The sequence below is a fragment of the Acinonyx jubatus genome, chromosome A3 (genome assembly GCF_027475565.1).
Source record: "Acinonyx jubatus isolate Ajub_Pintada_27869175 chromosome A3, VMU_Ajub_asm_v1.0, whole genome shotgun sequence".
Lineage (NCBI taxonomy): Eukaryota > Metazoa > Chordata > Mammalia > Carnivora > Felidae > Acinonyx > Acinonyx jubatus.
The window spans coordinates 77,727,426-77,752,119 of NC_069388.1; the positions used below are offsets into that span (position 1 = coordinate 77,727,426).

The following is a 24,694-nucleotide window of genomic DNA, read 5'->3' on the forward strand; positions in this document are numbered from 1 at the left end:
CTAGAGAGATTTTTTTCATGGGAAAAGGAAACCTAGGAATCTAGAGTTGGAAAACTATGGCTTTTGGGCCTTACCCGCTCATTATGTACCGTCTAGATGGTTTTATGCTAAAGTAGCAGTGGAGTGTTTGCAAGCGAGATCACAGGGCCCACAAAGCCTAAAATGTTTACTAACTGACCAGTTAGAGAAAAAGTTTGCTGACCCCTGGTCTAGAGAGTAGGTTTCCTCACGCTCACTAAAAAGAAATTCGGTGACCACAACAGCAACTCTGAAAGAGAGGAAGCTGTTGGTACTTCCTCTACCATTTCTGTCAACTGCTGAAAACAGTTGGCTTGTATTTCTAAGATCCTATCACTTCACAGAATCCTTTTTGAGGAGAGGGGAATGAGCACCCTAGATTGGCTAAAGGCTTTTTTCTATGACTCTACAAGAAAGTCTTTAAAGACCTTCTTTAAAGTGAGTGGGAGACTAGACAAGAACTCTTTTTAACCCCAAACCTCCTGACTAAAGCCTTCTTCCCTGGCTTGTGACTTACTTAAACCATTTTGGATTACCTAAGAAGAAACTGGTACTTAATGACTTCATTAGGAAAATAAAATTCTCAGAAAAACAAATACTAAAATATCTACTGCAAGACTTACTTACCTCCCATATCCTCTGCAGAATGTAAGATGCAAAGGGAGGCATTCCTGGAGGTCCACCAGCAAACTCCATTAGCATAGTCAACAGTTTGAAGAAAGGATTGGCTGCCTGTAAGACACATATATACCTGTGCATTTAAATGTATTTGAACCCCTCTGTTTCTGCAGAAAAGAAACACGTAAAACTCTTCTACACATTCACATTTAAATCTGTGTTACAAGACCTCAGAACTCCTGCATATAAACTGAACTATCATAAAGCAGCAGGGATACAAAGTCCCTGGGATACAAAGTCAATTGCAAGGGTACCACATGTAACAGAAAACACATATTCTTCGGGATGTCAACTTGGAAAAAAAGCAAATCAAAACTCATTATTGAGACAAGCTTGGTACTTGGAACAATTTAGGTTAAAAGTTTCATGTAGCATCCCTTCATCACTAAGGTGTAATTTACATTAATATTTGACAAGTATGTATCACTAAAGTGGCTGTAACATTACCATTTTACAAAAATACTTTTATATAATACTATATTACTATATTTTCCATATCTTTTTCATCTATGCCGAGTCCTGGTTGGTCTATTTTTTCCTTAAACACAATTATGATATATGCTTCAAATCAAACTTCAAAGGTTACTATCTAGGTGGCATTCTAGTATGTTAAACTTATATGTAAATTTATATTTAATTGGGAAAATTACATTTATGATAACAAAATACAAAGGGGTAATTCAGTGTATTCAGTTACACACTTAAAACTAAGTTGTGGTGGGGCACGTGGGTGGCTCAGTCATTTAAGTGTTGGTTTTTGAGTTTCAGCCCCGCAAAATCTCTCTCTCTCTCTCCCCTCCAGTCCCCTGCTCGTGCTCTTTCTATTAAAATAAATAAACATTTAGAACAAATAAATACAACTAAGTTATGTTATGGGAGAAACCTTGGTATTTTTTCAAGAACAATTAGAAAGGTTTATTTGAAAGCACTAGTAGTCTTAAAAACATGAATTAGCTAATGTGTACATACCTCAGGAGTCAACTTTGCTATTGATGTGAAAAGCATAGACACAATCTAAAACAGAAAAAGAAGGATTTCAGAACATTCTTTTAAAAATTACCAAAAAACTTTAAGACTGTATCTCAGCACTTACATGTTCTGCAAGTCGATTATTGTATCGACAGAGGCTGAAAATCAGATTACAAGTTTGTCTTATATTGATGCCATCACGAATATGTTGAAACAAGAAGGGGAATCCCTGTTAAAAGTAAAAGTTGTTCATTTAAGAACCATTATTATTTGTGCGATTATCAAATCCTCTAATATAGAAAGTATTACCTTTCCTCCTGTTAATGCTGCCATGTCAGTCTGTGATAATGTCAAATGCCTGAAAGGAAACATTAGTGGAAATAAGTTTTTCTTCCCTCTGTGCTACGTTACAGCTGTTTGCATCATGACATGCATCAAAACTGCCAATTCAATTACAACTGTACCAAACCACTAACACAAAATGACTTTTGAACCTTCTGCTAGCTAAACTTACTTGCTAGACATCTCTTAGACAATTTTTCAAGATACCAGAATTGTGGAAGCCCAAATCTACTTTATTTCACATTTAATTAACGCTATAGTTTTGTGTATTATAAACACTAGAACGGGTCTTAGTTTTTTTTTTTACATGAGATCCTTTAAAACAAAATGAACTTATAAGAAATACTAAAGAGTTTTCAGTTACCAGTTTATAATTTCTGTAATAACTTATAGAACATTTCAGACACATAGGAAAACAGTAAGATAGTGGAAGTATCCCATTACTCAGCTTCAAATTACTAATTCATGACCAGGCTTGTTTCATTTGTACCTCTCACTCACTCAATACGGACTATTCTAAAGCAATTCCAGGTATTTTACCATTTAATCCAAAAACTTCAGTATATATTTCTAACAGAAAAATTTAAAAAACATCCATACTACCATTACTCACACTTAAAATAAATCCACAATTCTTTACTATCATACAATATCCAGTGTATGATTACCTCAAGTTTCTAAAAAAATTTTTAATATTTAATCTGTTTGAATCAAGATCCACATAAAGTCCTCTGTTCCAAGTGGTTCAAATGTCTTTTAAGTATCTTAGAGACTACTGGTTTCCCCTCCAATTTTATTTTTATCTTGCAATTTATGAACTGAAGAAAGTAGGTGGTTCGTCTTGAAGAATATCCCACATTTCCATTTTGTTCACTGTATCCTTGGGGTGTTGCTTTAACATGTTCCTCTGACGCCGTATTTCCTGTAAACTGGTAGTTTAGATCTAGAGACTTGATCATATCTAGGTTTGATCTTTTTAATCAAGCATGCTTTATAGGAGATGGTATTGACTTTCATCAGGAGGCACAAAATGAAAGGCTGTCTTTTTGTAGCATTTTCAGTCAATGATGATCATTTCCTAGATCCATTACTTCATTCAGGTTGCAAAATACAGACATACTAACTCCAGCATTACTTGCTCATTTATTAGCTCAAATACCTCCAAGACAGCAAACTTCCTCTCATTTACCCATTGGTTGCCATGAGGGATAATTCTTGCTGATAAGATAAATGCTTGATATCATTCCTTTATTAATAAGTTTCCAAAATTATGATTTGGTTTCCTACTATACTCCAAAGGTTACAAGTATTTTGTTTGTTAATTTTTAGGCACCATTACAAACTCATGGATTTAAACATCTGTGATGCATTTTACATTTTTGTCCACTTGTAATTATTCTTATATTACTGATACTCAGGTTATCCAATCTATAACCAGTAGAAATATCCTTAAATTGGTTGAGTCCTTTTAACATAAATAATTTCAGTAGTCTCTGATGGTCTCTGCTTTGCAAAACGACCCATTTCTTTCTTGCCCAAGACCTGGAATTGGCCTTTTTTTTTTTTTTTCAAGGAATCCTGATTTTTTTACCACAGGAAATGATATCTGGAGACTATAATCCAGATGCCAGTGGCACACATGGATTCTGGGTTGGGCAAGATTTCTAAGCCCTTTCAGAAAATCGGAGTATATAAAACATTTTTTGTTTGCTTAAGACAAAATACACCATAAACTCTACTGATCTTCCCAAATTCAAATTTAGTTTTAAAGAACTTATATAAAAAACCTAAAATATTCTCTCTATTTCTTCCTTCTTTTGCTGAAAATCTTCGTTTCGAATGACATTGACAATTACTATTTGCTTTATTCTATAATATACGTTTGTTTCAGAATAATAACCACAATTACATTATTAACAATATACTTAGTAAAACAGTTTAGGATAATTTTACAATTCTTTTTGTCTTTCATGTACAACTAGGAATTTACAGTTAATGTGCTCTAAAGTCATTTTAATGAATTCCTCTCCAATGACTATGCCACCAGGTCAATATATAGTTCATTTATTTCAGTCTGCTTTTGGTTTTTAGGGATTGCATTTTATTAATTCACTTATATAAAACATTTACATGATTACAAGTTAAATCTAAAAAAAAAACAACAACATATATTCATAGAAGTCAAGCTTTCATTTCTGTCCTTTCTAGTCTGTTTTCCCCTCCCCCAACCACAGGAACCTACTTTTTTTTTCTCAATTTAGACTTCAATTTTAAAAAATACAGCAAATTCTTGTTATTGTAGTACTTATGTTCTATAAAGTGCTGCAAACATTGAATTAGTGATTATTTAATCATAAGGGAAATACAAGGTTGGCTCTTGTGAGCCTCTGGTCACAACATTTTCTTCAACCAATCAATACGTTACCTTGTTTTATGTGTGTTTCTATTTAAAGATACTTTAATATATGTTGTTCATTAGCAGTGAAGTCACAGCAAATAATACTATAACTGATACCTGAATGAAGCTTGTCTAATGTGCATTTTCTCTTTAAGGCACATTACGGACTTAATGGGCTTAGAAACACTAGACAGCACTTAGCACTATATATGGGGGCAATTTTAAATACCAAGCCACTAAAAAAGCACAAATGTGACGAACATGGCATAAACCATGAAAAAGATATTTGTTTACAACATGAGAAGTGAAACAGGAAGGCACAGTGTCATCATGTTTGACCTTGGCTAGAAAAATGTGTGTCAGGTAACTAATTTTTTGCCACTCTGCACATGTACATCTGCAGCCCACAAAAAATGACTGTAAAAGCGCCATGAGTACTTATTTTGGGATTGCAATAAATCCTAGCAAGTAGGCAGATCTGGAAACAGGAGATCCATAATGAGGAATAATGGAAATTGGGTGTACATGCTCTCAATCTCTCTCTCCCCCACTCTCCCCTTATAGCCTCCCCTTTCTTAAAAAGTATCATACTATACACAGTTTTCTCCACCGTGCTTTTTTTTTTAGTAATATTTATCCTAAACACCTCTCCATGGTAGTACAGATAATTTCCCATGCTTTTTTTCTTCAGCAATAGAGTATTCTACTGAGTGGATGCCGGCTTTTGTCAACTAATCCCCTTTTGGTGGATATTTCCAGTCTTCTGCTGTTATAAACTAACTACTTCAATAAATATCACTGTACATACATCTTTCTGTATTTGGGGCACACATTTCTGGAAGTAGCATTGCTAGGTCAAAGGATGAACGCACATTTAATTTTGCTAAATATTTTACTGTATATTTCTTCAACGTATATTTCTAACATGACTCAGTGAAAGTAAGAGTTTGATACAAAAGATTGAAATACTTATGCCACAAGAGTTGATAAATAGTGGTGTTATTTAAAAGGAATTATGTAACAAAAGCTAGTAGTGGTAAAACAAGTATGTAGAAGGAATAAAATCAAACATGCTTTAAGCATTTTGAATGTTGAAACATTTCACCTTTCTGAGCGAGATTGTTCAACCAACAGAGCAACTAAAGCTATCATTTTTTCCAGGGCAGCCGGCCTGTACTTTTCTTCTGCCAGAGAGAGAATATCTTCTTCCTCCTCCTCTTCTTCCCCTTCTTCCTCTGATAATACTTCAACTTGAGGCTAGAACAGAACAAAATGTTAGAACTAATATGTTAATACTGAATTATCCAGAGAGAAAATAACTTGAATCTTTTACAAAACTACCCTATGTAAATGGTGGCAGGAGCATGTATTAAAGAACAACCACACAAAGGCCTAACCTTAACTTTTAAGAGTTTAAACAACATTCAGGACAACTTTAGACACAGCAGGCAGAACTGTAAAGAACAATGATTCTCAACACCGTGACTATTTACACCTCACCTACGGGGATAAATCTTTTAACAATTTCTTTTTTCTTACAGGCAAGTCCCTTGGAAGATAAATCAAGATCAACTTTTATATGAGTATGATAAAACAGCATTTCCTATTTAATAAAAATGCCAGTTACACAAATTAATAGTGTTCAGATAATCCAAATAGTAAGTCTTCCAAAGAGATATGCACTTGGGCTTTGAAATGTAAGAGGCTGAAGACATTTTATGATTTAAAAAGCAAAAGAAAAGCAGTCTGAACAGGTCACAATATAGGCAGGAATTAGGTAGTAAAAGCCCATATTCTGAGAAGCATTACTGTTTAATGGTTTAACAGTTTAGCTCAGGAGTCTAACCAAAGATCAAAGCCCAATTCACTGTGGTCTAAAACAAGTTAACTTCTTTAAGCCTCAAGTTCCTGATCTGTAAAACGGAGGTAACAACAGTAAAAATAGGGCACAAGCCAATGTGGTCGTCACAGACAAGACAAAGTTCATATAATACTTTCATAATTATGAATAGACCAGCTACTTAAATTTTTGGAAGATTTTACAAACTCAATAGCAAAGGGCTTAAAAATACGGCCAGCAAAAATGTTCACTGAGATGACATACGTTTGATAGGACTCCAAAACAGGTGGTGGCCACTTTGCCTAAATATATTTGCTTTGTTCCAGGGCCTTGTCAATGAAATCATTATTTGATTATTTCTTCTCTTGCTACATTCATTAAAAATATCAACCAAACTCAGACCCTTAACATTATCTAATATCAGGGCCAGAAGAGACTTTAAAGGGTTCTAATGTCTAAGGACTTTCCATGATACAAACTTGAAAACATGGACCCCTAAATCCCCCAATATGAGAGAGAACTGCACTTACATTTTCAGGCCCTTTGGTTCCCATGTAAAAATGTACCATTGTAGATATGGCTTGCAGTGAAAGCAAAAACTGGCTCTAAAAATAAAAACATTGATTTAAAAATATAACATAAAAACAATGAAGTTTTAAATACTGAAAACAGGTACATAATCCCAGAAATAAATAAGATATAGCTTTACCTCTTCTTCACCCATTTTGGCAAATTCATAAAGGAAGGCAAAGTATTCTGTAAGATGTTTACTGTGAGGTTTTACACCATGTTCCATAATTAATAACAGAGTTCTCACAAATCTAGTGACACACGAACGACCACCAATATCTTCCACTGAGGCATCCATATCATCTGACCTGAAAATATAATTTAATATCTCAGAGACAGTATGAAGTCTGGGGATAGATATTCTGGAAGGAGAGATGTTTTTAAAAACCCAAATTTATCTTTCATCTTTGCAATAGACTGCAATACGAATTATAATAATTTAAGTAGGTGGATTCTAATTATTGTGTCTGGCTAACTCAATCATGAAGTTACTTGTAGACAATTTTGAAGATCAAAAATAAAAGTTTTCTCTCCTTGGGGCGCCTGGGTGGCGCAGTCGGTTGAGCGTCTGACTTCGACTCAGGTCACGAGCTCATGGTCCGTGACTTCGAGCCCCGCGTTGGGCTCTGGGCTGATGGCTCAGAGCCTGGAGCCTGTTTCCGATTCTGTGTCTCCCTCTCTCTCTGCCCCTCCCCCGTTCATGCTCTGTCTCTCTCTGTCCCAAAAATAAATAAACGTTGAAAAAAAAAAAAATTAAAAAAAAAAAGTTTTCTCTCCTTGATCGGTATCATTACAGATTATTTTTAAATAGAAGAATCCAAATGTTTCACTGTGGATATTTAAAAATACTCTGTAGGTGGATAATTAAAAAGCTTAAAAATAAAATGTTCAAAAGGCACTTCTTACCCATCTTCCATTCCTGGTTGTAGATAAAGATGAGCATGCACAGGCCTAAGTCTCTGAATCACATGGATACACAAACGCTGAAACATCTATAAACGAAAAGTTATAACAATCTAAGAGCCAACTTTATCAGGTAATAGAGATACTAAAAAATTAACATGATTCAAAACTCTGTGCCAACCATTTCTTTTCCCCACAGATTATCTTTTGACATTCTAAAGCTCTTCTGACATCTCACCTGGACTAAAAATATAAGGTAAAGGTAGCTTAAAAATAATCACTTTTGTAATAAATGAAAAAACAACAATAAACTATACATTTCAGTAATAGAAAACACACACAAAAAACCCACAAAGCTTCATAAAAACCTCTTGATTAATGGAGATATACAGAACAGAAAACTTAGCATCCATCTCTTTAAAAGAGTGGAATAGGGAACGATAGCTGCTTATCAGAGGTCAATGACAAGGGGAAGGAAATGTGATTTAAGTTTATCTAAAAGAAACATGGATTAAAAAGGGTTGGGATTCTCTAAATAAAATATACAAATAGCCACTAAGCACATGAAAAGATGTTCACTATCATTAAGTATTAGGGAAATGCAAACTAAAACCACAATGACATACTAACTACACACACATTAGGAGAGCTAAAATCAAAAAGACAGTAACAAATGCTGAAGAAGACAGTGAAAAAAAGAAATCTCATAGATTGCTGGTGGGAACATAAACTGGTGCAGACACCATGGAAATTTTTGGTTGTTCCTAAAATACTAAACCTAGAGTGACCATATGACCCAGGAATTCCACTCCTAGGTAGATACCCAAAATAACTGAAAACATATGTCCACACAAATATTTGTACACAAATGTTCAGAGCAGCATTATTCAAAATAGCCAAGTGAAAACATCCCAAATGTTCATCAACTGCTGAATGGATAAACAATATTTAGTATATCCATTCAGTGCAATACAATTTGGCAAAAAAGTACAGATACATGCTACAACATGGATAAACCTTGAAAACACTGCTAAATCAGTGACAATCATAAAATACCACAAAATGTGTGACTCCAATTATCATTAAATAAGCAAATCCATATCATTAAGCAGGCAAATTCATAGATAAGGGGCTGTCGTTAGTGGCTGAAAAGAAGCAACAGGATAAAATGGGGAGTGACTTAATAGGTATGGAGTTTCTCTTAGCAGGATTATAAAAATTAGATGATGGGTGCATAAGTCTGGGGATAGAACTACTGTATTTTACACTTTGAAAGGTTTTGATTAATTTTATGGTGTAAAAATTGTTTGCCAGTAATAAGGGAAAAGTGGCATTTTCAGATTAAATTTTCGGTTCTGTGTCATAAGTGAATATAAAATATTTACTTTTTTTTTGTCTAATTTTCCCAAAGATTTAAGGAGACACAAATTGTTTCATGTGACAGTTCAAAATCTTTCACAGAAATGTAATATACTATTCATTTAATTTTTAAGGCCATTACAACACTCTACCATGGTTAGAATATCTAAGGTTCTGAAAAAGAATCAGTACAACTCAGAAAGCAGCCACAGTAGGATCTGAGAGAACAGGGAGTTAAAGCTATCTTCCTACAACCAGGAAATGTGAATGGTTTTAATCACTTGGTTGGAAAGATAGTTGATTTGCTAAAAGAAGCTGATGAAACAACAGCAAAATTATTTTTTTGGTAAGAGGTCAATCTTTTCAAACTACTTTTCAATGCTGGGTTAAAATACATTCACAGGCAAATTAGAATTATTAGTTTGAAGGCTACCTCTTTTTCAAACACTCTTTTTCTTACCTGTCTCACAATTTGATTAGGGCACTTAATTAGTATCTGCATTGGCCACCAGTCATCATCAGCCATACGGTCCAAAAACCACTGTAGAAAAATAGTGTGATATAAACATTCAACCAATACTTGTTAAATATAGGATTTAAAAAAAAAAAAAATCACATAAGGATTTTACTTCTAGTCAATGTTTCCGTTAGTTTAAGTTCTTACCAAAACAGATTCTTTAACTGTTACAAAGTCCAAAACTCTAAAATGCCAAAAGTCACAATCAGGGTACTCTAACTACAGAATTTCATGAATGCCACCTACATCACAGTGTACAACCTGCATCATGGCAACCTACAGCCCTTAACATAATAAAATGGAATACTATTTTCCTCTTATTTCTCACAGATGTCAGACTGCAGTTATCTTTTGTTCCTATTAATAACATGATGTATTGATTCATTTTTTTCTGTTTAAAAAGAAATTATGTTCCCTTGATAACAAAAAATACTTCTTTATGCTAAGACAATTCTCAATGATTTCCAGATATCTCTTAATCACTTAACTCCTGTAATACTGAATTTTACTGTGTGCATATACACAATTACTGACAAGTGTAGAGAATTTTAACTCCACACACACACACACACATATATACGTGTGTGTGTGTGTGTGTGTGTGTGTGTGTGTGTGTGTAGTGGCAACACTATATATGAAAACACGAAAGGGGTGGAGAATAGAGGAACTTGTTAACTAACACCAGAAGGATACAATCAGTCAAAACAAGCATGTAGAGAATTCTGCAGATCAAATGACAAAGTAGCAAAGAGAAAAAAAAGTTATCAAATGCTACAGATGAAAGTTGATTTATGAGACAAAAGCAAAATGTAGCCTTTGTTTAAATACTACTTCAAACAAGCAAACTGAGAGAAGAAAAACATTAAAAAAAATTTTTTAGGGGCGCCTGGGTGGCGCAGTCGGTTAAGCGTCCGACTTCAGCTCAGGTCACGATCTTGCGGTCCGTGAGTTCGAGCCCCGCGTCAGGCTCTGGGCTGATGGCTCAGAGCCTGAAGCCTGTTTCCGATTCTGTGTCTCCCTCTCTCTCTGCCCCTCCCCCCGTTCATGCTCTGTCTCTCTCTGTCCCAAAAATAAATAAACGTTAAAAAAAAATTAAAAAAAAAAATTTTTTTTAATGTTTGTTTATTTGGGGGTGGGGGTAGATAGGGAGACAGAGGATCTGAAGCTGGCTCTGCACTGACAGCAGACAGCCAGATATGGGCCTCGAACTCATGAACTGAGATCATGACCTGAGCCAAAGTTGGATGCTTAGACCACTGGGCCGAGCCAGGTGGCCCCAAAAAATGTTAAAAAAATTTTTTTTTAATGTTTATTTTTGACAGGGAGAGGGAGGGAGGGAGAGGGAGGGAGGGGGAGAGAGAGAGAGAGAGAGAGGCCGAGCACAAGTGGGGGAGGGGCAGAGAAAGAGGGAGACAGGATCCAAAGCAGGCTCCAGGCTCTAAACTATTAGCAAAAGAGTCCGATGTGGGGCTCAAATTCACAGACAGCGAGATCATGACCTGAGCCTAAGTCCGCACTCAACCAACTGAGCCACCCAGGCACTGCGAAATCATGTTTTAGACAACTAGAGAAAAGTGAACACAAAGTGAGCATTGGATGATGTTGAGGAACCACTTCTAATTTTACTAGGAGTATGGAATCATGGTTATTTATATTTTTTAAAGTTCTCATCAGAGATACATACTCAGTACTCATGGATGTGTATGATATGCTATCTGGGTTTGCTTTAAGATACCTCAAAACAGACACGAGGAAGAGATGGAAACAAAATAATGTTACTATTTGTTGAAACTGGGTGATAGGTACCCAAGAGTTCATTATCTTTCTACTTTTGTGCTCGTTCTGAAATGCTCATTACAAAGTTTTAAAAAATCATGGCTTTGTATTTGTATTCTACAACGATCAGATTCTCTAATCCCACTGCTTCAAGGCACAATCAGATGAACTTATACATAAGAAAAATATCTTCAGGGCACCTGGGTGGCTAGTTGGTTGTCTGACTTCAGTTCAGGTCATGATCTTGCAGTCTGTGGGTTCGAGCCCCACATCGGGCTCTGTGCTGACAGCTCAGAGCCTGGAGCCTTCTTCCGATCCTGTGTCTCCCTCTCTCTCTGACCCTCTCCTGCTAATGCTGTCCCTCCCTCTCTCTCTTTCTCAAAAATAAACAATTAAAAAAAAGAAAAGAAAAAAAGAAAAAAAGTCTTCAACTAATTTCATCTATTGTACACTATGCTGCTATCTCCCACCTCAGGAAAATTTTAAGACTTGCATTCCTAGAAAGGCTTATATCACTTTGGGAACTAATCAAGAAATGATAAAATAACAGTAAGATGCCAATATGTTTAAGTGATCATTACTTGTGAGCAGATTATCCTTAAGGATATATTGTTACAGGGATATATTAGACCACAATATAGAAGATAAAATTGGACATAAACTGATATACTAGGATATATGCATTTTTATCTTGGAGGGGGAAGGAAGATTTTGTTGTCAATTATTGTTTTATAATATTCAAAATTAGTTAAGAAATATCTGTTATCAGTCTTCTGAATTTTCTGTATTTTTAATTCTAATACATGGGGGGGAAAGACACCCAAGGATTTTTAAATACCTTAACAATCAATTATTTAATCAGTGTAATGGATAGGACACATAAACGACAACTTCCTCAGTTGCTGAGTAATTTTAGGAACAATTTACATTGGGATCCCTATTATAAAATACAGTAATTTTGCTGTAGCATCTAAGAAGAAAAGTAAATAAAACAAAAAAGTGCACATTAAATTATGCATTGTTTGTTGAATTATTCTCACCTCACAAGCTGCTTGACTATTATTAAATTGTTTGGTCAGGAGTTCAATCCACTGAAGCATTGTGGGCTAAAAAAGAAAAAGAAAGAAGTCACTTAAGGCATCTACTTCTGAGCTAAAGATCATAAAAACCAGAAGTTATCTGATAAATGACACAAAAATCTACGAAAACACAACACATACCTTTTCTTTTGAATGTATAAACGTCTCTAGGACAAAGGAAGTGCTTAACTGTAAGAAAAGATTAAGCAAAAAATATTTAATTATCTTAAAGTAGTCAATTTTGAAAAACTATCTAAGGCTTATAGATTACCTTTGCTGTCATTAGGGAAACAGCTTTAGGATCTGGTAATGTACTGGGAATACAACTACATAACTGCCACATAAACCTAGAATTAAAAAAAAAGTTAAGTTACATTTCTTACAGAAGAAGATTTGTTTTAAATGTGTAACAAAAATCTATTACTAAATTTACAAAACTTACCCAAAATATGTATGTTCGAAAATGTTTTTGTCTTGAAGAAACTGCATGTTATCATGCCAAATCCACTGAAGTAAAAGAAAATGTTAACATTACATATCAGAAAGCATTTGCTTCATTACATTTTACTAGTATTTTTATTAGACAAAAAAAGATTTGCTCTAAAAGAAACAAAAAAAGCAAAAAATACAGGCACTTAAAATTCATGTTGATTTTCTTCTGGGTGTACAAGAATATGAAAATGGCTACTAAGCCTGCTCCAATGTTATCATTCTGTATCTGGCTACCTCAAGCAATTAGTTTTTTAAAAATGCAATTATACAGACTGTGAAAGGAAGAACTCTGAAATATCATTTGTCTCAAGAGCGAATATATAAATGAATAAAATTATGTCATGTTTTGATAAAAACAGGTTATGAGAAAGGTTTATGTTCGAACACTGGCAAAATAAAAACAATTCAGGTTGGCTGACTTAAGAGGTGATTTCCTGGTTTATTCTGTAACAATTATGAAAAATAATTATTTCTGACATGAGCCTTTAGAGTAACTTCTCTGCTCACTTTAGTTTTTGTGTTCCTTTAACTCTGTGAATACCCTAAACATGCTCTGAGTTGTTGTTAGTTCCATAAAGTTATTTTTATCTAGAACATATTTATGTTGATTACTGACATTACTGCCTGTGTTGATCCTTCCTAAAGATTTTCAACTACCTCTACTTGCTTCCCAGCCCACTACTCTAGTCTAGAACCAGCTCTTAGAATTATGTATTAGGGCTCCTGCTCCACATTGATGCAGACCTAGTCACTGAATGGTTTGCTTCAGAGTTCTTGGTACTCTAGCATTTCTATGCACACAGCTTTCTAGAAAGCTGTAGCTTCAAGAAAACTTTGGCAGCATTCAACCATCAATGCTTTTTCACAGCAATGGAGCTCCATTCCCAGCTTTCAACTTCTAGCCACGAGCTCGGCTCTAGATCCTGTTATAATTTTTGTCCCCTTTACCCCAAAAGAGCTAAAGGGGACCCTAGAGCCTGGTAGTCCTGTTTTTCCACCAGACTCCGTGCTTTTATATCTGTTCCATTTCTGTCCTACAGAAATATTCACCCTATTTTTTGACAATCCTTTTTATGTTTTAACAATACAACATGTGGAGCAATCTGGGTGTGTCTAAGTGTGAAATTACTTCACTACAATGATCAGATTTTTCCCAGGTATTTTCTATATCCCATTCAATTTCATCTTGGCTCACATTTCCTTGAACTTACTAATCATCACAGTCTCAGAGATCATCTTTCAGCTCCTAAAACATGCCAATAAACTCTTTCTTTCCTAAGGGAATTTGTACATAATCTACTCTTTGCTTGGAGTAATCTTCACATGATTAACTCTTTGCTACCTTTCACGTCTCAGCTTAAGGTTAATCTGAAGCATTTCCTAATCACTTCCCCCAGCAATTCAAATCAACTACTCTTTCTGGGCATTTTGTTTTATCCATAATAGTCATTATATAATGTTTGTTTACTTAATAAATTTTATAGCTCTAAATTTTCAATTTACTCTTTGGGAAAGTCTGCTACTAGCTATATTTTAACTGTACAAATTTAAAAGACCAGATTCTAGTTTTTACCTAAAATCTATGTTAATATTAAGTAACAGTATTATCATATTTCAATATTTTCAGTAAAATGTATATGCAAGCAAACTCATTTTAAATTAGTAAGCTAAAGCAATGCCAGGAAAAAAGGGTTGGCTTAGATGTGCAATCAAGAATATTTTGATGTAGTTTATTTTTCTTGTTTTGGTAGAGCAAAAGGATGGATTTCCTTTTGTCACCACATAAATCAGTGGTTCTCAAAGAATGGTTGAGAGAGCTGTGGAGTACCTGTGACCATTTCAGGGTATATGTAGATCTACACCATTTTTTTAGTAATATGATGATGCTATCTGCCTTTTTTAAGCTCTCATTCTTTTTTGAGCATAGAATGAAGTTTCCCAGAAGCTAAATGATGAATGAGATCACAACAGAGCAAATGCAAAAAGCTATTATGAGACTCTAGCTGTCAACTATTAAATCAGATATTAAAAAGATTTGCCAACATGTAAAACAGGGTTTTGTTCTGAAAAATATTTTTTAATAAAATGTTATTTATATTAGGATGTCACAAGTTTATTTTTGATATTTTTAAATAAATTAATGTAAATTTTAAAAATTGTTTTAATTTCTAATATAGTATGTATTGACAGATATAACCACCACATTAAAACTAATATTTTAAAAAACTTTAAGGTTCTCAATATTTAAAAGAAAAAAATTTTTTTAATTAGTTTTATTTCTGAGAGGCAGAGAGAGACCGAGCATGTGTGGGGGAGGGGCAGAGAGAGAGGGAGACACAGAATTGACGCAGGCTCCAGGCTCTGAGCTGTCAGCACAGAGCCCGAAGCGGGGCCGAACTCTGGAACCGTGAGATCATGATCTGAGATGAAGTCGGAGCCAACTGAACCACCTAGGTGTTCCAGGTTCTCAATATTTTTTAAGAATATAAAAGTTCTGAGAATAGGAAGTTTCAGAACCGTTGATGTAAACAAAATACATCTTTTTTAAAAAATGTTTCATTTTCAGGCTCAGGTCATGATCTCACAGTTTGTGGAGCTTGAACCCTGAGTCGGGTTCTGCACTGAAAGCTCAGAGCCTGGAGTCCGTTTTGAATTCTGGGTCTCCCTCTCTCCTTGCCCCTGCCCCGCTCATGCTCTCTCTTTCCTTCAAAAACAAACAAACGTTAAAAAAAAAATGTTAAATGTTTCATTTTTATTTTTGAGAGACAGAAAGAGAGAGAGAAGCAAGTGAGGGAGGAACAGAGAGAGGGAGACACAGAATCCAAAGCAAGCTCCAGGCTCTGGCTGTCAGCAAAGAGCCTGATGTGAGGCTCAAACTCATGAACTGTGAAATCATGACCTGAGACGAAGTTGGATGCTTAACTGACTGAGCCACCCAGATGCCCCAACAAAATACATCTTTAAGGTTTCAGTTAAAATTTCATTTTACTTCACAAGTGGGCTGGGTTGTCATTAAATACTGTTGGGTCCTTATCTAGAATAAGAAATCTAATGAAGCACCTAATTTTGCTGGTAAATCCAATTCAAAGGTTTAAAAGATGTGGATGTTCTAGTGTTTTTATCAGTAATATTATGGGTAGGCAAGACACCTGTTAAGATTATTTGTTTGGGGGAAAAAATTCCACTTGGTTTTAAGACATGACCGCAACAGCGCAAATATTAACCAATTAAATAGTAAAAGCTGAACTGTTTAGATGGAAGATTACATTTTTACCAGGTATACCTTTTTGAAGATTTATATTTTGTACTTTCAGCTAAGTTTATTACATTGACACAACACACACAGAGGTGTGAATGTATTTTATAACTCTTAAGATGTTAAAGTAACACTACCACTTATTACATTATAAAACAAAGAAAACCTCAATACTACAATCAAGACACATTTTAAAGCATTTGATAGTATTTTAAGTGCATTTCAAATATATGGTACATTTATATGTAACATGAAGCAAAGAAGGAATGAACACCAATCACCCAATCCATTACCACACATACAAGTTACTTATGGGCTTGCCCCAATTCCATCAACTATTTTACCTGTCTTATTCTTATTTTTCTTTAATATTACTAATTATTTCCACTCACTTTAATCTCATTCACTTCACATGCATCTGTCATATATCAGTATTACCAAGACTATCTATAAACACTGTTAAATCCATCCCAGATCACAAATCCTAACATTGCCATAGCCTGCTCTTGGAGTTCTATTACTTGCATAAATTCTTGACATGCTTGTAAACTGCTGTTTAAGTTAAATTAACTATACCTCTAGTAACTCTGACGAAACATCAAATTTGAATTCTTTGCCATTTTCTTCCTCTGGTTCCATGCGTTTGTAAAACAGCATATAAGCACTATGTGTCTTTAAGGGGCCAAAAAAAAAAAAAAAAAAAAAAGGATGAAAAAATAAGTATATTTTCAATTTGACCAAGTTTAACTATAAAATTAGATAACATGGAAGAAAGAAAACTATGTAAAATGATATATGCAAAGAAATGATTACCTTTTCAAAGGAGAAATCCATAAATTTATCTGTAACAGAATCATAGGTCTTGGTCTGTTTAAAAAAATAAAAGTTTTGCTACTTTAAAAGACAATATTTCAGCTTATATTTATCTCAGTTGTATTTATATATAAAATATTTCATAAATACCTATTTTATTCTTTATAGTAACTTTCTAAATAGTGTTCAAATAGTACTACATCATAAAAATCCTTGACAAAAGTTTTTGGCTAAAAGTATAGTCGACCTTTGAATAACACAGGCTTGAACTGCACAGGTCCACTTAAAGGCAGATTTTTTTTTTTCCCCAATAAATACGGTACAGTACTGTAAATTTATTTTTGTTATGATTTTCTTCATATCATTTTCTTTTCTCTAGCTTTATTGTAAGAATACAGTATTCCTATCAAAATAACACCAGCATTCTTCAGAGCTAGAACAAAAAATCCTAAAATCTGTATGGAACCAGAAAGATACCAAATAGCCCAAGCAACTTTGGAAAAGAAAACCAAAGCAGGAGGCATCACAATCCCGGACTTCAAGCTGTATTACAAAGCTGTAATAATGGGGGCCCTGGGTGGCTCAGTCAGTTGAGTGTCTGACTTCAGCTCAGGTCATGATCTCACAGTTCGTGGGTTCGAGCCCTCTGTCGGGCTCTGTGCTAACGGATCAGAGCCTGGAGCCTGCTTCGATTCTGTGTCTCCCTCTCTCTCTGCCCCTCCTCTGCTCACACTCTCTCTCTCTCAAAAATAAGTAAACATAAGAAATAAAAATAAAACATAAAAAACAAAGCTGTAATCATCAAGACAATATGGTACTGGCATAAGAACAGACACTCAGATCAATGGAACAGAATAGAGAACCCAGAAATGGACCCACAAACATATGGCCAACTAATCTTTGACAAACCAGGAAAGAATATCCAATGGAATAAAGACAGTAAAGACAGTCTCTTCAGCAAGTGGTGCTGGGAAAACTGGACAGCGACATGCAGAAAAATGAACCTGGACCACTTTCTTACACCATACACAAAAATAAACTCACAGTGGATGAAAGACCTAAATGTAAGACAGGAAGCCGTCAAAATCCTCGAGGAAAAGCAGGCAAAAACCTCTTTGATCTTGGCTGTAGCAACTTCCTACTCAATACCTCTCCAGAGGCAAGGGAAACAAAAGCATAAATGAACTATCGGGACCTCATTAAATAAAAAGCTTCCCCACAGTGAAGGAAACAATCAGCAAAAGAAAAAGGCAACTGACAGAATGGGACAAGATATTTGCAAACGATGTATCAAATAAAGGGTTGGTTAGTATCCAAAATCTATAAAGAATTTACCAAACTCAACACCCAAAAAACAAATAATCCAGTGAAGAAATGGGCAAAAGACATGAAGACATTTCTCCAAAGAAGACATCCACATGGCCAACTGACACATGAAAAAATGCTCAACATCACTCATTATCAGAGAAATACAAATCAAAACCACAATGAGATACCACCTCCCACCTGTCAGAAAGGCTAACATTAACAACTCAGGCAACAACAGATGTTGGTGAGGATGCTGAGAGAGAGGATCTCTTCTGCACTGCTGATGGGAATGCAAACTGGTGCAGCCACTCTGGAAAACAGCATGGAGGTCCCTCAAAAAATTAAAAATAAAATTACCCTACATCCTAGCAATTGCACTACTAGGTATTTATCCAAGGGATACAGGTACGCTGTTTCAAAGAGGCACATGCACCCCAATATTTATAGCAGTACTATCAATAGCCAAAGTATTAAAGAGTCCAAATGTCCATCAATAGATGAATGGATAAAGAAGAGGTGGTGTGTATGCATATATGTATAATGGAGTATTACTCGGCAATCAAAAAGAATGAAATCTTGCCATTTGCAACTACGTGGATGGAAATGGAGGGTATTATGCTAAGAGAAATCAGTCAGTCAGAAAGACAAACATCATATGACTTCATTCATATGAGGACTTTAAGACACAGAACAGATGAACACAAGGGAAGGGAAGCAAAAATAAGATAAGAACAGGGAAGGGGACAAAACATAAGAGACTCTTAAATATGGAGAACAAAAAGGGTTACTGGAGAGGTTGTGGGAGGGGAGATGGGCTAAATTGGTAAGGGGCATTAACGAATCTACCCCTGAAATCATTGTTGCACTATATGCTAAGTAACTTGGATATAAATTTTTAAATTAATTAATTAAAAAAAAGAATATAGTACATAATGTGTAACATACAAACTATGTATTAACTGAGTATTTATGTTACCAATAAGGCCTTTTTTTTCTAATTTTTTAAAATGTTTGTTCTAGAGAGAGAGAGAGAGAGCGCGAGTGCGAGTGCACGTGCGCATGGCAGAGAGAGAGAGGGAGTCACAGAATCCGAAGCAGGCTCCAGGCTCCAAGCTGTCGGCACAGAGCCCAACACAGGGCTTGAACTCATGAACCGTGAGAACATGACCTGAGCTGAAGTTGGATGTTTAACCGACTGAGCCACCCAGGCGTGCCCAATAAGGCTTCTGAGCAACAGACAAGTTATACTTGGATTTTTGACTGTGTGGGGGGCTGGCACCTTTAACCCCCACATTATTCAAGGGTCAACTACACCTGAAAATATTCAAAACATTTTTAAAGATACTTTACCATAATGTATATAAAGTTAAGAAAATGTACTTGCAATTTAAAAACTACATTTTAAGAGAACTTTGCTAAGTGTACTTGTTTTTCTTTTTCTTCTTTTTTTTTTTGAGGAAATATTTTACAAATAACATTTAGAGATGCAGTCAGTTTAATGATGGCATCAGGAACTCATTATTTACATCCTCCTTCTATCCATTTCTGAAGTGTTAGCAATTTGCCTACTTCCTCTTTTCTATTAATAGTAGTATGTAAGTGCAACAAAGAGCATTAAAATCCAGAATGTGAACAGTGATTTCACAATACACATGGCTATTAAAGTGAAAAATAACTTTACGTGGGCTTATCTGTGAAATGGGAATGACTAACGCTGGTCTTTTGAGAATCAAAACAGTATTTTAACAGTTTTCAGAAAATTGATACTTGGATAAAATGCCTATTTTATTGTAATTGTTATATTATAATTAAACACTAGTATTCCAATCTAATTGTCTTTTCTCATGTCTTAGAGATAATAACAGAACAGTAAGATATTTTTGCGTATCCTGTCAATAGTAATAATCAGGTTGCTGCTGCCATTACAAAAAAGTACTGAAAGAATACTTCTTCGAAGCTCAGCTCAAGCCAATGTCCTTGACAAAGATTTTTCATATTATGTCCATAAAGAGTAATTTCTTTTTGCTTGAATCCCAAAGCATTCAAGTGAACAACTTCTTCCATCATAATGTTTCACAGCAATGTAATTCAATTCCTATACTACTATTTAAATTTTCAATTTTAAGTCTTAACCTTCTTAATTAGTTGAAGGCAGAAATAGTCTTTTAAAAGGTATTTCCCAGTGCCTGGTATCTATTCCAAACGGTCTCGACTTCAATAAGCAACAACAGAATAAATTTTAGTTTTAATCATAGCAATTAAAAGAAAGTTTAGTGATTCTACTACTGGATTTTATAATACTGCGTAACACATGAAAAGTCACAAAACATTTATAATTTCTGAATAAAACTCACCGTCATCTCCCCGCCAAAACATTCAGAGGCCAGTTGAGCAGAATCAAAAGGTTTTACCTCAGCATCATTAAAAAGATACCTAAAACAGAGCATATAGTGTTGACCAAGTATATATGTACTGAGTATCTCTGTATTATACCTATTTAAAAAATATTTACATTACATAGTGACAAATTACAAGAAGTAATCAAACTTTTTTTTGTGATCCAACTATTTTTAACATGAAGTAAATAAATTCTATGTTCTTGTTTTGACAACGCTAATCTACTAAAAACTAGAATATAATTGTACAAATTTTAACTGTCCTAAAATCCAATAAACACATTTATAAAAAACTAGGGGTAACAAAAGAGTTCATAAAAACAAATAACAAGTTTGCATTAATAGAATATGTAAAGCTACCAGACAGAAAAGATTAAGAGATGGGAGAGCTTCCAAAAATAAAGACGCCATTTTAAAATTTATGATCAAAATGGATCCCAAGTATGGAATTATATTCAAATGGGCAAACAAGGTAAGATAGCATGGACATGACAGCTTAAAGAGTTGAACCAAACTATTCTGCTAACTGCAGATCAATTTACCAATGTACATTTTGTTCAAAGCAATATTCCCAACAGTAGAACAGCGCCTACTATTGATATAGCCACTATACTTGAGACTCTACCTAACAATATCTAAATAGCAAAAAACAGCTATTAAGCACTGATTTAATGACTTCCAACCATTACCTTGATAAAAGTTGCTAAAAAAAAAATGTACGGGTTGGAAGGGGAAAAGTAAGGTAGACAGAGTGGAGCATTCAGGCAACTTCAAATTGGCGTATACAAGGACTCTGAAGCCACCTTATAGAAGACACTCAGCAAACAACTCTTGAATGAGTGAATAAAGAGAAGATTCGGAAGGTGAAATATTGTCTATGAATCTAAAGCTGTGTATAAAACCTTGGATATTCATTTGTCTCAGGACACCATCATCAAGTTCTCAAAAGAAGTTTAAGAACAATTGATTTTTATCATCTTATGAAAGTTACTTTCATTTAACATTTCCTAATTTTATAGAAAGTTTTTAGAAAAATAAAATCAGGAAACATATGAAGCAAAACCAATCACAAGTTTAAACTTTAAAAACAGGAAAAAGAATTTAATCCCAAGAATAAAATATTTAAAACTCACCATTTATTGTTTTTATAAGCATGTGGATTGACTATATCTCTGATGAAGCTATAATAGTGCCCACCATCTGCTGTTCCTGTATGAACAGTTACTCCTATTAAGTCATACTCATAGCTCTCTGTATCTTTTGAATGATCACTGACTTCCTTAAAACCTGAAATGATTTACATAAGATAATGGTAATAATTCTGAATACTGCACAGTGACACCTTAGAATCACTTTACGTAATATATACAGAAAAAGGCACAGATACATTATGTATTATAACAGGTACAAATATTTGCTAATCATTCCCCATTCATAGTCTACAATTTCAAGGAACATTTACACAAATCACTTGGAAAAACAACCATGTGTTACTGCATGACTATGGGCAACCTCAACATAATGTAGAAATGTAAAATATGCTTTTTGTCTAATCTTGTTCCTTTTGAAACAGCAGAATACAAAATTTTTCATTCATCTTATTAGGAGCAAGCAAATACAAGATCTGAAAAGGCATTAAGATACTTATGTCTCTTAATGTCAAGTTACAGTTTATCATTTTGTATTAGGAGACAGAAAATAAACAAAAGACATGCTTTCTGTCGCTAAAGATTTAAATCTGAAAGGGATAAAAGATACTATGGAAAAATTACAGAATAATCTAGTAAATTCAAAGATTTATGATCTGTATTCTCAGCATCCTTTAGAAAGGGAAAAGTATCATCAGAAATAAGTGAGTGAAAGCAGATTAAGTTAACTTGAGCGCATAGTCTAAACTGGAAAGAAAGTAATAACTGTGGAGGGAAGGAAATAGCTAACAGTGTCAAAGTAGCAGCCGAGAAGTTTGGATGTGCTAGGTAGGATCCCACTCTGAACCCATCACTTGTGCCCTAAAAAAATCCTTCATCTTGGCATAAATTTCTGCTACTTCTACACATGGAAGCATCATGAAAAATACCAGTAAGTATAATAACTTGGCAGTCTCACTATAATTTTTGAAATGGTTTGAAAAGAGTTCTAAGCAGTAGGATGTATATATACAACACCTACTTCTTAACTTCGTCTGTAAAGTATTTTCAAAGTTAATCATCTTCTTCTGGCTCATTTTCTGCAACTTCTAAACATATTCAACTTTTTTTTTAATTTTTAAAATGTTTACTCATTTTTTGAGAGAGAGAGAGAGAAAGAAAGAGCACAAGTGGGGGGACGGGTAGAGAGAGACACACACACACACACAGAAACCAAAGCAGGCTCTAGGCTCTGAGCTTGTTAGCGCAGAGTCCAATGTGGAGCTAGAACCCACAAACTGCGAGATCTCGACCTGAGCTGAAGTTGGAAGCTTGACTGAGCCACCCAAGCACCCCTAAACATATTCAACTTCTGAACTCCATACTCCTCTACAGCTACAGTCACCAATCTCTCTTCTCTCTTCAAAGAAAGAGCACATTCTTCTCTTAAAGAACAGCCTACCCTCATTGTCTATGCTTCTCATATACCATTTGGTAAAACATTTACTGAATGTTCAAGTGCCAGGCAATGGAGTATAAAGATTAAAAACACAGTTCTCTTTCTCAAATCGTAAAATACAGTGGCTTCTTCACATCTTAAAATTTTTAATCGGTAGAACTTTTTATACAAAGAAAACACTGCCAGATCGCTATTATGTAAAACAGAACTTCTCCATCTAAAGAATGCAAAGACAGAGTTCTCTGCTTTTTTCTCTCACCTGTTTGTGCTTCTTGATGCACATAAACCTAAGTTTGAAAATCACTGGTCTTTTAAAAGCAGTAATAATTTGGAGGTAACTAGATATGAACCAAGTGTCATCTTTAACTCATTGCAATCTGCCTCTCTATTGTAATTCCCAAATGAAAATGCTATGATAAAGATAACCAATGACTTTACATGTTTTCAGTTATGTTCTTACTGAACTATTCCTTTTCTTTAGCATTCAATACTTCTGACCACATTCCCTTTTTCTTGAGATCTTGAAATACTGACCCCACTATTCACCTAGCTGATCAAGCCACAAACCTGAGTCATTCTTGACTTTTCTCCCTCCCTCTAGTAGCAGACTAAAATGTAAGCTTCAAAGGGACAAAAAACTTATTTATTTTTTTACTTACTTACTTACATGTTTATTTTTTGAGAGAGACAAAGTGTGAGTGGAGGAGATGGAGACAGAGACAGAGAGGGAGAGAGAATCTTAACCTAGCTCCACGCTCAGTGTAGAACCCGACACAGGGCTCAATCCCACCACCCTGGGATCATAACCTGAGCCAAGATCAAAATCAAGAGCTGGACACTGAACCAGGTATCCCAACCTTGCTCTTTATTGTCATTCTACTGCCATCACTATGAGAATAAGTTACACAGTAGATAGATATTCAGTAACTTTGTTAGATTCATTTATTCATTCAATCATCAAATTCTATTAACTCTCCATGTACACTTGCTCATCAAGCTACCACCTTCCTTGTGGTTTATCAGAATGGCCTCCCTACATCCCTTTCATCATCCTCTAATTCATTTATTTCTATTGCTGTAGTCAGAATAACCTTTTCCAGACCCACCTGGTCATCTCAGTTCCCTACTTAAAATGTTCCAAAGGTTTCACATTAAAAAAAAAGAGAGAGAGGGAGAGACAGAGGGAGGGAGGGAGGGAAGGGGAGAGGGAGAGAAATAGAGAGACAGAGAGAGAGAGAGATTAAAATTATTAGGGTGTCAATGGCTCAGCCAGTTGAACATCTGACCCTTGATTTCAGCTGAGGTAGTAATCCCAGGGTTGTGGGATATTGCCCCACATCAGGGTCTATGCTGAGCGTGGAGCCTGCTGAAGATTCTCTCGCTCTCCCTCTGCC

General features: G+C 35.0%; 1 protein-coding gene across 5 annotated transcripts in view; it reads right to left on the reverse strand.

Moving 5' to 3' along the window:
* Nucleotides 1-24,694, reverse strand: part of USP34 (ubiquitin specific peptidase 34) — a 248,246-nt gene that overhangs the window by 27,067 nt on the left and 196,485 nt on the right. For all 5 annotated transcript variants that reach the window (XR_008289340.1, XM_053200642.1, XM_027072388.2 and 2 more), the window contains 17 exons: nt 21,848-22,001; nt 20,673-20,751; nt 17,011-17,064; nt 16,774-16,869; nt 12,892-12,956; nt 12,721-12,796; nt 12,591-12,638; nt 12,411-12,476; nt 9,538-9,618; nt 7,722-7,807; nt 6,955-7,123; nt 6,776-6,850; nt 5,511-5,662; nt 1,975-2,023; nt 1,790-1,894; nt 1,666-1,710; nt 646-750 (listed from right to left, as the gene is read on the reverse strand). Coding sequence is in view for 4 of the 5 variants with exons in the window: in XM_053200642.1 (XP_053056617.1) it covers nt 646-750; nt 1,666-1,710; nt 1,790-1,894; nt 1,975-2,023; nt 5,511-5,662; nt 6,776-6,850; nt 6,955-7,123; nt 7,722-7,807; nt 9,538-9,618; nt 12,411-12,476; nt 12,591-12,638; nt 12,721-12,796; nt 12,892-12,956; nt 16,774-16,869; nt 17,011-17,064; nt 20,673-20,751; nt 21,848-22,001 (1,505 nt within the window). In the remaining variant the exon portion in view is untranslated. The remainder of the gene's footprint in view (nt 1-645; nt 751-1,665; nt 1,711-1,789; nt 1,895-1,974; nt 2,024-5,510; nt 5,663-6,775; nt 6,851-6,954; nt 7,124-7,721; nt 7,808-9,537; nt 9,619-12,410; nt 12,477-12,590; nt 12,639-12,720; nt 12,797-12,891; nt 12,957-16,773; nt 16,870-17,010; nt 17,065-20,672; nt 20,752-21,847; nt 22,002-24,694) is intronic.